Here is a 16805-nt window from a genome sequence, read left to right on the forward strand (position 1 = left end):
GACGTGCTCGTACGAACACATCAACCGGCTCAAACGAACACATGGCGTGCTCGAACGACCAAAACAGGGAAGGGATACTCCCCGGTTCCAGTTCGAACAACGAAAGTTCAGTCATGCCAATAACGGGGAAGAAAACCTCCCCGGCCCAAAGTTGGCAGACAAAATAGCATAAAATTTCGCTAAGTTAAAAATGGGGAATAAAACTCCCCGGCTCAAATCTCAGGCGAAATTTTATCCAAGTTAGAAACGGGGAGGAGAACCTCCCCGGCTCAAGATTGATAAAATTTCATAAAATTTTCTAAGTTATTAGACGGGGAGGCTCCCCGGTTGAAATTTTTAACAACAAATTTCATGGAAAATTTTCTAAGTTATATGAGACGGGGAGGCTCCCCGGTTGAAATTTTTAACAACAAAATTTCATGAAAAATTTTCTAAGTTAAAAAAGGAGGAAACATACATGCGAGCAGATATAGACGAGCAGTTATAAACAAGCATAAATAGATAAACGGGCACCCGCCCGGAATTGTCATAAAATAAAAAGACGGGGACAAAAGCCCACTTGTTCCAATGTTACAAATCATGGCTCAAAGGCCCCAAAAATCCAAAAAGACAAAAATAAATTACAATAGAAAGGATGGGGACGTCTACTCCTCGCATCTATCTTCCTGCTCGTCACCCTCCTCAGCATCTTCTTCCTCCTCATCAGAGTCGACCAGGCCGGCCGGGATAACAATCCGCCCATCCTGGACCTGCCCGTTCACATGTAGTCCTCGGGTCACCAGCTCCACGTCAGGATTGAGACATTTGATTTGCTGCACGGCATTTTCAAAGGCGTACTCAGTGCCCTCTACAAAATCACGGGACAGCTGAGCAATCACACCGACCAAGTCTGCTCGGGTGGTCAACCCCTCGGCAGCCTTATGCTCGTTCTCGCCCGGAGCCATAGCAGCAGTGAGGCTTTCAATCTCTGCCCGGGCAGCTTCTAACTCCTCCCCCCTCTTACGGTGCTCGTCCAGCTGGTCACCCCAATGTTTTTGCTTCTCCCTGAGGTCATCCACAACAAGTTCGAGCTGGTTGATCCGACCTTTGGCCCGCTCGTGCTTGGTCCGGGCAGTATCCAGCTGCTTGACTAACGTTTCCCGCTCGTCACCAAGGACAAGGCTGCTCGAGACCATTCGCACCATAGCAGCCATGTCACGAGCATGCTGCTGCCGGCGAACCTCTGGTTCCTGGTCAAGAATAGCTGCCCGTTCAGATTCAAAGACCTCCGGAGGATACTTCTCAAAAAATCTATCCACGGTAAAGCACCGAGGAACTGGAAAATTTCTGCATCCTCCCATGCCCGCATCTTCAACCGGGGAATCTTCCTCTCTTGTCCTCTTCGCTGGAGGAGGCCGGGGAGCTGAGGAGGGGGTGCCCGTCGAGGTCCCAATAACCTGCACGGAGGGGGTCCCCGGTCTCACTTCCTGGGAAGTTCTAGCAGCAGCCTTCTTTTTTCCTCGAGCAGACCTGCTCGCCTTCTCATCCTGCTTGGCCTTCAGCATGCGCTCGGCAATAGTTTCCATTTCGTCTGCAAACAAAGGACGAGCAAGTTAGTAAAAGACGAGGAATACACACAATAATAACAGAAATTTTTCTAAGTTAAAAATAGAAAAGAAGCAATACCCAAGCACAACCTAACCTCCCCGGCATTCTTACACTTGAGGAGGTTCCTAGTATTTATAAAGCGGGGAGAGACCTTCGCCTTCCCATGCTCGTCCCTTAATGTGACTCCCTTACGAGTCGTCCAGATGCCCGGAGTAAAACCGGCCACAAAGGCCTTCAAATTTTCAAAGGCAGCCATCTCCTCGGGAGACAAATCTGCGTCCCCGGTAGTATATGTTGGAACAAAATTGATTTAAAAATGTTTGCCCCTAAATCTATAAAGGTTTTGATGATAACAAAGTATTAATTAACAATTGGAAGGACTAAAAATTTATTTTGAGTGCGCAGATATAAGCATCATTTAAGTCCTGAGTGGAGTTCAGAGGATGTGAACTCAGAAGTTCACAAGCGCTCAGAAGATGTTGGACTTCAGAGGTTACAACGTTCAGAGGATGAAGACTTCAGTACTTCTGTCTGTCTACGAGCTTCATCAAACTCTGAAGATCTCTTTGAAAGCTGTGAAGATTCCTTTCACCAGTCAACTCTTCTACCAATGGAGAAAAGGACCTTTCAAGCCTGATCAGTTCAGCTACCTCTGTTTTGTCTGTCCTGTCTTGAGAACGTGGGTCTTCAGTTTTGTTAGCTGAATAAGGAAAGTCCACTCTGCAGTAGTCAAAGTACCTGAAACTCTTTCTTAGTTTTGGATACAACCAACTGCATCAAGACAAACTGCTTGAAGACAAAAGTTTATCAACTCCAACGGTTCTCTTGCAACGACTCTTTTCTAGTGGTATATATACTAGAAGATTCAGCTACAACAAATATACAATTATCAAGAATTGAACGTGCGCTGAACAAACTCTGAACTCTCTGATATACAAGCTCTGAACCTTTCTCAAGTGTTTTTGCACTTCAGCCAAATACTCTGTAATACTTGTATTTGCTCTCTTTAGGTTCATCTAAGAGCACTTGTATATTTTTATATACTTTATTGTTACGTGTGTAACTTAAGCTTGTGTGCTTAAGTGTGAGACTTAAACTTGTGTGTTTAAGTGTGAAGTCTTAAGCTTGTGTGCTTGAGCATTGTTGAGAAGTCTCTTGCTTGTGTGCTTGAGCAGGTGTAATCTTGTGTGATTATAGTGAACTCCCTTGGAAGTGCAAGGGGACTGGACTACTCTCGTTTTGTGAGAGGAACCAGTATAAACTGCTTGTGTGCTTTTCTCTCTCTCTCTTATTATTATTTGGGTTATTTATCCGCTGCGAATATAGTTGAGTTAAGAACTTGAAAAAGTTTTAACTTAGCTAAAACACAATTCAACCCCCCCCTTCTTGTGTTTTCACACCTTCAATTGGCATCAGAGCACCTGGTCTGTTACTTTCACTTAACAGTGAGACAGTAAAGATCCTGTGAGAACACTATGTCTGGAGGAGATGATAGTAGTACTAGAACTACTGGTGAAGGTGAGGCCAGTGGTGCTGGTGGTGGTCCTAGAAATGCTTTTGGTTATGACTACTTAAGTAATGAATCACATGAACATAGTGGCAATAGAAAAGCCCCTATATTCAATGGTGATGCTTCATTATTTGAATGGTGGAAAGAGAGACTGTATAGCAATATTACTGCTATTGATCATGAGTTGTGGGATTTGGTTGAGTTGGGAGTAACTTTTGAAAACTTGAATGAACATGGTAGGTTGTCCATGGAGAATAGAAAGTTACTCACACCAGCTAACCTAAAAATCTACACAAAACATCATAGAGTAAAGGATATTGTTGTTGGAGCTATTAGACATGAGGATTATGTCAGAATAGAGAACAAGTCTACTGCTAAATCTATCTTTGATTCTATGTGTGCTACCTATGATGGTAATGAAAAGGTTCAAGAGGCTAAAGCTAGTCTTTTGATAAGGCAATATGAACTTTTCACTATGCAACAAGATGAAAACATTGAGACTATGTTTACAAGGTTTCAAATCCTTGTATCTGGGCTTAAAGCTCTTAAGAGAAGTTATTCAACCTATGACCATGTTCAGAAGATTCTGAGAAGTCTTCCTATTGCTTGGAGACCTAAGGTCACTGCAATAGAGGAAGCTCAAAATCTCAAGACTCTGAGTCTTGAAGCTCTGATAAGCAATCTCAGAAGCCATGAGATGGTTCTGGATGCTGACTCAGAAACTAAGAAGAAGTCTAAGTCAGTGGCTCTACAGTCAACTAAGACTACTTCTAAGGCTCTTAAGACTCAGCTTCTTGATATTGAAGAAGAATCTTCTGCTGATGGTCAAGAGGATGAGATGAATGAGGATGAGTTTGCTTTATTCACCAAGTTTCAGCAATGGAACAGATTTAACAAAAGAAATTTCAGAGGAGGTAACAGCTCCAGAAATTTTGTCAGCAAAAAGGATGATCAGAAGAATTGCTTCAACTGTAAGAAGCCTGGACACTTTATTGCTGATTGTCCAGAAATGTCTGCTAAAGACAAAAGCAAAAGATACAGCTCAAAGAAGCAACAATTCAAGAGCAAATTGAAAAAGAGTCTGATGGCTACTTTTGAAGAGCTATCATCTGAGGAAGAAGTTGAGGAAGAAGAAGAGGCAAATCTAGCCCTGATGGCTTCAGCTGACTCAGATGTAGACTCAGACGATGAATCAGAATCAGATTCAGAAGTAACTGATGAGGTATTTTCTGACTGCTCTAAATCTCAACTTATAACTGCACTTAACAAGGTCATTGAGAAACATCTCAGAGTGTTAAGTAAACAAAAAGTTTTACAAGAAAAGCTTAACACTCTGACTGAGCAAGCAGAACATTTTCAAGGTCTATATCAAGAAACTCTGAATAGAGTAGATGACTTTGAAAAGGGTTGTGCTGTTTGTCACAAACCTATTGATGAGCAGGAAATAGCTCTTCAACAGTTTGTGCATCTCAACCTTGGGAAGAGCAAAGCTGCTAATAGAATTTATAATGTCTTGAGACATAGAGGAGAAGGACTTGGCTATGAATATGGTAGAACATATTCAAAGCTGAAGACCTTTGCCAAAAAGGTTGGAAAATCTTGGGTTTATTATGTTGTTCCACCAAGTGAAGAGGGAAAGAATCCTGGCATTTGTGAAAATGACAATGATGATCTGAGTGATTTAGAAGCTGACAGCTCAGAGGAACCTAGTCCCTCAGGATCTGGAAAGAAAAGTTCAGAAGATAGAAGTTGTTCAGAACCTGAGAACATTAGTTCAGAAGTTCTGAAAGCTTCAACATCTGAGACTTCAAATTCTGGATTCAAAGGAACTTCAGTACCTGAAGCAAGTCAACCTAAAACATCAGAAGTTTTTAAAAAGAAAAATTCTAAATCTCAGATGAAGTACAAGACTCAGACTATTTATGATTCTAGAGTCAGTAGATATAATCAATCAGAAAATGGGATTGATAATAGATACAAACCCTGGAATCATAAACAATCCAAATCTTGGAACAATAACAGATTTCAAACAAAGAAAAGATTTCAAAAAGGTTATTATTCCAAACCAAGGTCTTTCTCTAACACTAGACAACATAATAAGCATGTTTGGACTAACAAGCGTGGACCCAGAAGATGGGTACCAAAAGCTGAAATCATGTATCATTCAGATTTACCAACTAGGAAAGGATATGCCCTACCTAAAGTATGGAAACAAGTCCTATGCAAAGGAAGAAGGGCTTATGTCCTTGACCAATGGCTGACAAGTTCTCAAGATAACAATCAGAACTTGATAAATGAAGAGGAAGAATACTGGGATGACCTTATCATTAACTGTGATAAAGAGTTCCACCGTAGTGATTAAAGTTGTTTCTCATACAGCCTGTCACTCAAAGAAGTATCATGAATCATTCATGGTATCTGGATAGTGGGTGTTCAAGGCACATGACTGGTGATAAACAACTATTCTCTAAGCTGACTATGAAAGAAGGAGGTTCTGTTGGTTTTGGAGGAAATCAGAAAGGAAAGATAATAGGTACAGGTACAGTAGGTAATTCCTCCCTATCTATTAATGATGTTTGGTTAGTTGATGGACTTAAGCATAATTTATTGAGCATAAGTCAATTTTGCGACAATGGTTATGTAGTTGTCTTTAATAAGGAATCATGTACTGTGTCTAAACAATCTGATAACACCATGATTTTCAAAGGTCTGAGAAAGAACAATGTTTATAAAATTAATCTTTCTGATTTGAATGAACAAAAAGTGATGTGTCTTTTGACCTTGAGTGAAGAAAAATGGATCTGGCATAAGAGGTTAGGCCATGCTAACTGGAGGTTAATCTCCAAGCTTAGCAAGCTTGACCTTGTCAGAGGTTTACCCAAAATCAAATATCACTCAAACACACTTTGTGGTTCATGTCAAAAAGGAAAGATTACAAAATCTTCTTTTAAACCTAAGAACATTGTCTCTACCTCAAGACCATTGGAACTTCTTCACATTGATCTTTTTGGACCAGTTAATACTGCTTCAATCAATGGAAAGAAGTATGGATTAGTGATTGTTGATGACTACAGTAGATGGACTTGGGTAAAATTCCTAAGAACAAAAGATGAAGCTTATGATGAGTTTAGCATCTTCTGCAAACAAATTCAAAATGAAAAAGGCTACACTATTTTAAAAGTTAGAAGTGATCATGGTGGAGAATTTGAAAATGAACCTTTTGAAAACTTTTGTGAAAAATTTGGCATTCTGCATGAATTCTCTTCTCCTAGAACTCCTCAACAAAATGGGGTTGTAGAAAGGAAGAATAGAACTCTGCAAGAAATGGCCAGAACCATGATGCATGAAACAAATGTAGCAAAGTTTTTATGGGCAGAAGCTGTAAACACAGCATGTTATGTTCAAAATAGAATCTATATCAGATCTAAGTTGAACAAAACTGCTTATGAATTGTTCAAAGGAAGAAAACCTGATATTTCTTATTTTCATCAGTTTGGATGTACATGTTACATCTTAAACAACAAAGTCCATCTAAAGAAATTTGATGCTAGAGGTTATAAGGGTATCTTTATAGGATACTCTGAACGCTCAAAAGCATACAGACTGTATATTTCTGAAACACATACTGTGGAAGAAAGTATGCATGTCAAATTTGATGACAAAGAGCCTGACCAAGTGTCAGAGCTTGTGGAAGGTTTGTCTAGATTTCAGGTATCAGAGGATCAATATTCAGATATCCCAAACTACTCAGAACATCCATTCTCTGAAGTACCTCTGAACACAATAGTTCCTACAGACTCTGAACAACCAAGAACTGAAGCATCTGCTGAACCTGAAGTTGATGAGTCTGAAGATGATGAGCCCCCAAGAAATACTTTCAAATACAAGTCATCACATCCAGAGGAACTGATCTTAGGCAACAAAGATAGTCCAAGAAAGACAAGATCTCAACTGAGAAATGAGGAATCATTAGTTGGTCTTATCTCAATGATGGAACCTTCAAAGATTGATGAAGCTCTGAAGGATGATGCTTGGATTGTAGCAATGCAAGAAGAGCTGAATCAATTCCAAAGGAATGATGTATGGACTCTAGTGCCTAAACCTTCACACAAGAACATTATTGGAACAAAATGGGTATTCAGAAACAAGCTGAATGAACAAGGTGAAGTGGTAAGGAACAAGGCTAGATTGGTTGCACAAGGTTATAGTCAACAAGAGGGGATTGACTATACTGAAACCTTTGCACCAGTTGCTAGACTTGAAGCAATCAGGTTACTTCTATCTTATGCTGTTAATCATGGAATAACCTTATATCAGATGGATGTTAAAAGTGCCTTCTTAAATGGTTTTATTTCTGAAGAAGTGTATGTTAAGCAACCTCCTGGTTTTGAAGATATCTCAAACCCTGAACATGTTTTTAAACTGAAGAAATCACTGTATGGTCTGAAACAAGCTCCAAGAGCTTGGTATGATAGACTCAGTAATTTCCTTCTTGAAAAAGGTTTTGAAAAAGGAAAGGTTGACTGCACACTCTTTAGAAAAACAACCAAAGAAGACATTTTAATTATTCAAATTTATGTTGATGATATTATTTTTGGTTCTACTAATGCTGCTTTGTGCAAGAATTTTTCTAAGATAATGCAGGATGAATTTGAAATGAGCATGATGGGAGAGTTGAAGTTCTTTCTTGGAATTCAAATCAATCAGAAGAAGGAAGGAACTTATGTTCATCAATCAAAATACACTAAAGAACTTCTGAAGAAATTCAATCTAGATGACTGCAAGATAATGAACACTCCTATGCATCCAACTACCAACATGGGCAAGTCAGATGATGAAGGAAAGGTAGATCAAAAGGTCTACAGAGGTATGATTGGCTCCTTACTCTATCTGACAGCCTCTAGACCAGATATTTTATTCAGTGTTTGCTTATGTGCAAGATTCCAGTCAGATCCTAGAGAATCTCATCTTACAGCTGTAAAGAGAATCTTTAGGTATCTGAAAGGAACAACTAATCTTGGACTTCTCTATAAGAAATCCAATGATTATGTGCTAAATGGATTCTGTGATGCTGACTATGCTGGAGATAAAATTGAAAGAAAATCCACAAGTGGCAATTGTCAATTTGTTGGTGAAAACCTTATCTCCTGGGCTAGTAAAAGACAAACTACTATAGCTTTGTCTACAGCAGAAGCAGAATACATTTCAGCAGCTAAGTGTTGCACACAACTACTCTGGTTAAAATATCAGTTAGAAGATTATCAGGTAAGCAGTAACAATATTCCTTTATATTGTGATAATACTGCAGCCATTCATTTATCTAAAAATCCTATCCTACACTCTAGAGCCAAACATATTGAAATTAAACACCATTTTATCAGAGATTATGTTCAGAGAGGCATTATAGATATTAAGTTTGTTGATACTGAAAATCAATGGGCTGACATATTTACTAAAGCCTTATCTGTTGAAAGATTTGATTTTATAAAGAAACATCTGAACATGTTTTCAATCTCTGAATGAAAATTGTTTTTGGCAATTAAAGTGTAAGAGGTTATGTATATCAGAACTTATGGTTCAGAACATCTGAAACACAAGCTCTGAAGTACTTGACTCTGATAGAGAATTTTAAATAACTCAGAGGCTCTGAACTATTTAAGTGGGAAACGTTCAGTATTCACTGCTGAACAGTTGTCCATTAAAATAGCAGTTACCGAGTAAATTTCTGCACGTGGTCTACGTGTGTCAGGTAGTGGGTGGTTAATGATGATTTTTGGTATTCAACTTTCTGTCAATTAGCGTAACTTCCCAAATTTGCTATTTTAGTGTTAACTGTCCTCATTTAAATAAACTTACACAATACACTTGCACACTATTCACTTTCACAACCTACACTTTCATATTCTCTCTAAACCTCCAACACAAACTTTCTTTCTCTCTCGTTAGTCTTCCAAACCTTACCCTAATCTCCAACAATGGCTGGTACTTCGTCTTCTTCGTCAAAAAGGATTCCACCGTTCATATTCAAGAACCTTCAGATCGTTGGGAACGAGATGGAGTTTCCAGAATCTGAACTTACTTTTCTCTCAGAGAAGATGGTTGATTTTGATGGTCTACAAGCTAATGGGTTTGATGTTAAAAAGTACTTTATCGCTCAGGGATGGGATAAGTACTTCGACATGCTTAATGGTCCCATTTATCCAGATTTGTTGAAGAAATTTTGGATGAAAGCAAAGGTTTTTGATAAGCATGAAGCTAAGAAGGAAGAGCTTGCTGCTATTGAGAGGAATCCTAGTCTGAAGGGTAAAACTAGGAAGGAAATGGGTTTGCTGGATTATACAGGTGTACAGATTAGGTCAAATATCTGTGGGATGAACATGGCAATCTCGCCTATCCATCTCAATGCTCTTCTTGGTCTACCTAACTCTGGGATAGAGTTAGATGTGTTTGAAAAGGATACAAGATACAGGGATGATCTTCTGCATCTCATCTGCACAGATTTCTCTTTGAAAGGGAAGGTCAAGGGTTTGACTGATGAATGTAGAGTTCTCTTCAAGATCATCCTAGCTGCTATCAGTCCAAGGGTTGGTGGGACTGATACAATCTCCTGGACGCATCGTCATCTGCTGTACTTTCTTCTGACTGAAAAGAAGGTTAATCTTGGAGATTACTTTTTTGAACGTATCTGTGAAGCCATTTTTGCCAGTAAATCTCAGAGGAAAACTACTATAGTTTATCCTAGGCTGTTGACTGACCTTCTGCATCAAGGTCATGTTGTTCAGAACTTGAGGAAGTTCCACCCTGAATTGGTTGAGAAGAGGTTCTATCCAGAAATTCTGAATGCTAACTTTCTGTCCAAGATGCGTTTGATTGCATCTAAGCCTGTTGCTCCCCCACAAGAGTTCACTGTTAGGCTTGAGGATCGTCTGTATGTCGCAGGCTATCCACTTATATCTGAAGCTGATGCTGAGCACATTATTCAGGACTATTTGGAGGTGCTCAGACAAGAAGGATTTGTTGTTGATAGAAGTATGATTCCTCCTGCTCCTGTAAGTCAGTATAATCCTAAGAGGAAACCTAAAAGAAAGGCTGAAGCTCAAGATGATCTTCCAAAGCCAGATCTTCTGGCTCAGAAGAAAGTTAAAATTGAGCAATCTATGACTGAGCAAAGAACTAAGCGGAAGCATGAAGAATCTGCTGTCAAGGCTGCTGAAGGATCTTCTAAAAAGCCTATGGTTGTTGAAGTTGACAGTTCATCTGAAGGATCTACATCAGAAGATGAGACTGACTCTGATCAGGAGACTATTGCTGAAAGCCTTCGTAGAAGACCTGCTCCTATCTCCAAAGACAAAGGTAAGTCTTCTAAGTATGTTTTTAATGAAAATGAGATTGGATTAGGTTACACCAAACCTCTCAGAACTGTTTTACCAACCACTGATAATCCAACCTCTGATAACCCCCTATCTGAACTGGAAAAACATTTGAGCCCTGACCCTCTTAATAATCACCCTCTTTCTCATGAAACTCAACACAAATCTAGCTCACCTCCTAAACCTTCATCACCTCAACCTGAACCTCAACCTGACATTCCACAATCTGAACCTCAACCAGATATTTCTGTCATTAAACAAACCTCTCCCACAAAACAACCTTCTCCACACAAATCTCCTGAACCAACCCCTGAACAAACTGCTCCTGAACCATCTCCTGAACATAAAGCTCCTGAACCATCTCCTGAACATAAATCCCCTGAACCATCTCCTGAACATATTCACCCTGAATCAACTTCTGACATCTCATCACCTGAACCAACCCCTGAACCCCATCCTAACCCAAGTGCTGAACATGCTTCTCCTGAGCGTATTCACACTTGTGCTCCCAAGCCAACTCCTGAAATACCTACTCTCTCTACCATTCCCAATCCTTCACCATCATCATCCAACACTTTTAGAAATCTATCCACTCAATTTCATGAAGACTTGCTTAGATTATCTACAATAAAGGACAGGTTCTTAGTTTGTCCTTCTGATGTGGATCTTGAAGTATCAAGCATTAAGGCAAGGCTTTGCAATGCTTTGGATGTTGCTGCTGCAAAGGTTAAGGCTGTTATTGGTAAACGGGATCTGGAAGGTATAAGCTTCATGAGGAACAATCTAGCTAGGGCTGAGTTGAAAAGGTTAACGCCATTCAATCATGAAGAGCATGAGCGTGCTAAGCTTGTTGCTATAGCTGCTGCTGTGAGGCGTTTGTCTGATTTTCAAGATTGCTGGGTTGATTCTACTCTTCTGCAACGTCTTGAGGATCAAAGGATTGAGACTGAACGTCTGGAAGAAGCTGCTGCTAGAGTTGCTGAGTTGGCAAATGAGCTACCTACTGAGGATGCCACAGAAGAGGATGTACTGGATGTGCTTGCCTCTCAGAATCAAGAGGATGTGCTGATGATAGACTATCCAGAGGAAGGAGAACCCTCTGATAAAGGCAAGGCACCTATGATTGAAGAACCAGAACCTGTGATTGAAGATCAAGCTCCTGCTATGGCTGATCAGTTGCAGATTTTTCAAGAAGCACTGAGGGAACAGCAAGAAGGTCTAGAACGTCAAAGAGCTGCTCAAGAGACATTGGAAACCAAGGTGGATGGTTTAGTTTCCAATGTGGGATCCTTGAATGACAAATTTGACCAACTCTTAGCCTTTCTTAAGAAACCCTAGGATTCTATGCACATGTTTTATGCTTTCTTTTTATTCTCTGTTTATCCTCTGAACAATTTTCTTTTTAAGCTATTTGTTATGTGGTTTGGTTTATGTTTTGTTTGTTTTGCTTGTGCTAATTTTTTGATAAATAAGAACACAAGAACACAAGATGCTTTTTAAAAAACGAAAATTTTTATTAATGATCTGATAATGTAGAGTACATTGGTAACAAGAAAAAGAAACAGACAACCTAATCCTAATCAGATGGATAAAACTCAGAAGAAATCTCTGATTTCTCCTCAGCATCCTCTGATGAAATTTCAATGGGATCTGGGTTTTGCTCTTGTTCTTCTTCTTCCTGTTCCTCTTCTGGAACATAGCTAGCCAAGAACTCCACATAGTCAGCATCATCTTCATTCTCTTCAGCTTCAGAGTCTGATGAGATGATTATTATCTCAGCATCTTCTGGTTTCTTGTTGTCTTTTTTATCCTTCTCTTCGTCCTCGCGTTTCTCTTCGTTCTTCTTTCTCTTAAACTCTGCGATGCGTAAACTAAATCTTTTCATTATTCCTACTTTCTCTTGCTTCACTTGTTTCTTCTTGAATTTACGTGAAGCAGGCATGCTAAATCGCTCCTTTTTATAAACCCTTGAGCGCGTTGGTTTTTGTTTTTTAAAATTAATTCACCTTTGTAACAACCACTCTTTCTTCTTTGACTGTCTTGGTTTTATCACTTTGTCTTACTTTTTGATAATGACAAAAGGGGGAGTAGTTACGCATTAATTGATATGTTCCAAAACTGAAACCACGCCTTTTATCTCGCTTTTATCTGTTATGTTAAAAGTTGTTACTTTTAAGTTGTTTTACGTATTTCAAGGAGGAGACTAAGTTAGTTGAAACTAAAATAAATTTCATAAGTAAGGATAAGTTAAGAGTGCAATTTTAACTTAGCCTTATGAGACTTAGGGGGAGAGCTTGCAAACCTCTCACTCTGAAGAAAGATATGAAATTTGTTCTATTTCAAACATCTTAATCTTATACTAAATTAAAATATCATGGATAAAACATAAAGTTCAGACTTTATGGAGTATCAATCTTAGGGGGAGCTTGCAAACCTCAGAAACCTAAGAGAAACATGATAAGTTAATTTAACAACAATTGTCAATTAATACTTATGTTTGTCATCATCAAAAAGGGGGAGATTGTTGGAACAAAATTGATTTAAAAATGTTTGCCCCTAAATCTATAAAGGTTTTGATGATAACAAAGTATTAATTAACAATTGGAAGGACTAAAAATTTATTTTGAGTGCGCAGATATAAGCATCATTTAAGTCCTGAGTGGAGTTCAGAGGATGTGAACTCAGAAGTTCACAAGCGCTCAGAAGATGTTGGACTTCAGAGGTTACAACGTTCAGAGGATGAAGACTTCAGTACTTCTGTCTGTCTACGAGCTTCATCAAACTCTGAAGATCTCTTTGAAAGCTGTGAAGATTCCTTTCACCAGTCAACTCTTCTACCAATGGAGAAAAGGACCTTTCAAGCCTGATCAGTTCAGCTACCTCTGTTTTGTCTGTCCTGTCTTGAGAACGTGGGTCTTCAGTTTTGTTAGCTGAATAAGGAAAGTCCACTCTGCAGTAGTCAAAGTACCTGAAACTCTTTCTTAGTTTTGGATACAACCAACTGCATCAAGACAAACTGCTTGAAGACAAAAGTTTATCAACTCCAACGGTTCTCTTGCAACGACTCTTTTCTAGTGGTATATATACTAGAAGATTCAGCTACAACAAATATACAATTATCAAGAATTGAACGTGCGCTGAACAAACTCTGAACTCTCTGATATACAAGCTCTGAACCTTTCTCAAGTGTTTTTGCACTTCAGCCAAATACTCTGTAATACTTGTATTTGCTCTCTTTAGGTTCATCTAAGAGCACTTGTATATTTTTATATACTTTATTGTTACGTGTGTAACTTAAGCTTGTGTGCTTAAGTGTGAGACTTAAACTTGTGTGTTTAAGTGTGAAGTCTTAAGCTTGTGTGCTTGAGCATTGTTGAGAAGTCTCTTGCTTGTGTGCTTGAGCAGGTGTAATCTTGTGTGATTATAGTGAACTCCCTTGGAAGTGCAAGGGGACTGGACTACTCTCGTTTTGTGAGAGGAACCAGTATAAACTGCTTGTGTGCTTTTCTCTCTCTCTCTTATTATTATTTGGGTTATTTATCCGCTGCGAATATAGTTGAGTTAAGAACTTGAAAAAGTTTTAACTTAGCTAAAACACAATTCAACCCCCCCCTTCTTGTGTTTTCACACCTTCAGTATACTCCTTAGGTTCCTTCTGGAAGTGATCATACGACCAACTAAGGGGGAACTTAGGAACTGCTCGGAAGATAACTTGCCCGTTGTCATCTTTACGAGCAACACCCTGCTCGTCCTTATCTTCTTCCAGTTCCAACAAACTCTCCCGGGCAGCTGGAGACTCTGGCCGGATGATGAAATACCTCTCCTTGAAGTCCTTGATAGAATCCACAAACATTTTAAACAATTTGACATCCTCGTGATGCTTTAAGGAAACCCAATTCTGACGAGGGGCACGCCCAACCTCCCTCGTCGGCTTACGTTGAATCTTAAAAATCCTAAAGAAAAGAGGAAGAGTGGGACGAACGCTCCTATACGTGCAGAGGTGCTCGAACCCCATGATAAAAGACCATGAATTTGGATGCAGCTGCGACGGAGCCACCTGCAAGGCTTTAAGCACGCTGGCCGCAAAGGGGCTGAACGGCAGCCTGAGCCCCATCTCCTTGAATACAAATTCGTACATAGCAAAGTCGTGCCCGGCAAAGGACGAGCACACCCGTTCACCCTCCCCGGGTATACGGGTCGACCAATTCTGAAGCCCATCTGCTCTCTGCTGCTCGACAATCATATGTAATCTTGGGTCCTGGGAAGTAAGCGCCGAGGCTATCCCCCGGGGTTCTGGAGCAACCCAATCCAGCGCAGGATCGGTTATGCAGTCGACCAATGTATACTTCTCCGCACCTTGGCTCTCCACTACCTCCTCGGACTCTGACATTTTACAACCTGAAATGCAGCAAAAACAAAGTGAATTCGATGATCAAATCCACCCTTTCACCGCAATTCAAGTGAAAGGGCGCAGGATAGGACGAGGACGCTGTCCCCGACCAAAGCCCTTTTCAAATGGCAATTAAAATTGAACCGAGGAGGGTAGCCCAGGTGAAAGATGGGGAGATAAGCTCCCCGGCATGAAATTTAAACAACAAATTTCATGCAAAATTTCTCTAAGATAAAAGACGGGGAGGTAAGCTCCTCGGCATGAAGTTTAAACAGCAAATTTCATGTATAAATTTCTAAGGTAAAAACGGGGAGGTAAGCTCCCCGGCATGAAGTTTAAACAGCAACTTTCATGCAAAATTTTCTAAGTTAAAAAGGAGGGAGATAAGCTCCCCGTCACGAAGTAAAACTATCCAAGGTTTAAAACGGGGAGATATGCTCCCCGTCACCTAAACAAACTATCCAAAGTTTCAAACGGGGAGATAGGCTCCCCGGATCTTAAAATAAACTATCTAAAGTTTCAAACGGGGAGATAGGCTCCCCGTCACTAGTTAACTAACCTAGAATTTCAAAGGGGAGGAAATCTCCCCGGTACCAAGTTCATATGGTGCCCGGCACATTCATCCTAATGTTCATAAATTCATACAATCTTCATGAAAAAACGCCCAAAACTGGGCAGAAATGACAAAAAACGGATCTAAAGAGGAAAATTTGAAAGAATTACCTTGAATATGAATGAGATCTGGAGAACGATTTGACTAATAAGTTGAAACTTCAGAGAATTCACAATTGAAGAGAGAGAGTGAAAAGTAAGAATGAAGCTCACTCTCCTCTATTATATAGATCAAGCCAGGGGAGTGAAGAGACGCTTTGATCCAATGGTCCTTACACTCCCTCGTAAAAATCAAAGCAGTAAATGCGCCCTTTCGCATTCCCAGTAACAAAACCTCCTCGTTACTAACCTCCTCGTCATAGTAACGAGCAATGAAACCCCTCGTTGATAACTTCCTCGTCATAGCAACGAGCAACAATGCTTTCTTGAAAAAACATCTCCTCGTCATCATTGCGAGCAACAAAACTTCTCGTTGGTATCTCTTCGCGATAGCAACGAGCAACTGTTCCATCTTGTGCAATATCTCCTCGCAGGAGATACGAGCAACACATACTTCCTCGTAACCATAATCACGAGCAGGGTATTAAACACCCTCGAAAAATCGATTCGAACAAAACATTGCAGATATTTGCTACGAGCAAGGCTTTGACGAGCAACTTCCTCGTCCACTTTTGTTCAAGAGAGGTTGCAAGGAGATTTCCTTCTGCACTTGGGCACACATCTAAAGTCATCACTCCTATGCCTAGGAGCAACGACTTGGGGGGCTCCTGTTCTGGACTAGACTAATGCTAGTCCACCTAGACCCTCACAAAGTCCACATGGCTTGCCCAATCACCTCCATGTCAGCATGGCACAACCTCTCCACCAAGATAGGGTAAAATTACTACTCTACCCACCATCTAAGGGTGATATCTTGGCAGTCCCTCTTAATGGGCCTTGGCTAGTCCAGCCCACTAAGAGGACCTTTGGCCCAGAGCTGGGGGCTATAAATACTCTCCCTCTTGGGAGAGCAAGGTAGATACTATTCATTATTGCCATCACTCTCTCTCTCTAACCTCTCTCTAAGTACCTCTTTGCTCTCTATATTCCTTGTCTGACTTTGGCATCGGAGCACCTGCAGGTACAACCCCCCCCTTCGTGGACCATCTGCTCGGATTACTGCCTACCACCTGCTCAACGGACTTCCAGCTGGCCTCCTACCTGTTCTGATCAACAGTTAAGATCATAATCATTATTAGTAAGAACTTTAATCAAAGAAAAAGGTTAAGAACGAATTATTAAAGCCAAAAGTTACCTCTTGCATATAAATTAATCACTTTAAATTACCAAAAGGAGT

The 16805-nt window shown here is 40.1% G+C and overlaps 1 protein-coding gene across 1 annotated transcript; it reads right to left on the reverse strand.

The window, feature by feature from the left end:
- Positions 1 to 487: 487 nt before the first annotated feature.
- On the reverse strand, positions 488 to 16573 carry LOC123892886. Its single transcript, XM_045942764.1, has 2 exons — positions 16539 to 16573; positions 488 to 1570 (listed from the first exon to the last, which is right to left on the reverse strand). Exon 2 carries the CDS (start codon positions 1563 to 1565, stop codon positions 645 to 647), a length of 921 nt encoding a protein of 306 aa, XP_045798720.1. The 5' UTR covers positions 1566 to 1570; positions 16539 to 16573; the 3' UTR covers positions 488 to 644.
- Between the last annotated feature and the right edge of the window lie 232 nt (positions 16574 to 16805).

The sequence above is a fragment of the Trifolium pratense genome, linkage group LG6 (assembly GCF_020283565.1).
Source record: "Trifolium pratense cultivar HEN17-A07 linkage group LG6, ARS_RC_1.1, whole genome shotgun sequence".
NCBI lineage: Eukaryota > Viridiplantae > Streptophyta > Magnoliopsida > Fabales > Fabaceae > Trifolium > Trifolium pratense.

Bases quoted from the DNA above. Each gene is read 5' to 3' on its own strand.
- LOC123892886 (XM_045942764.1), bottom strand. From the start codon at position 1,565: ATGGAAACTATTGCCGAGCGCATGCTGAAGGCCAAGCAGGATGAGAAG.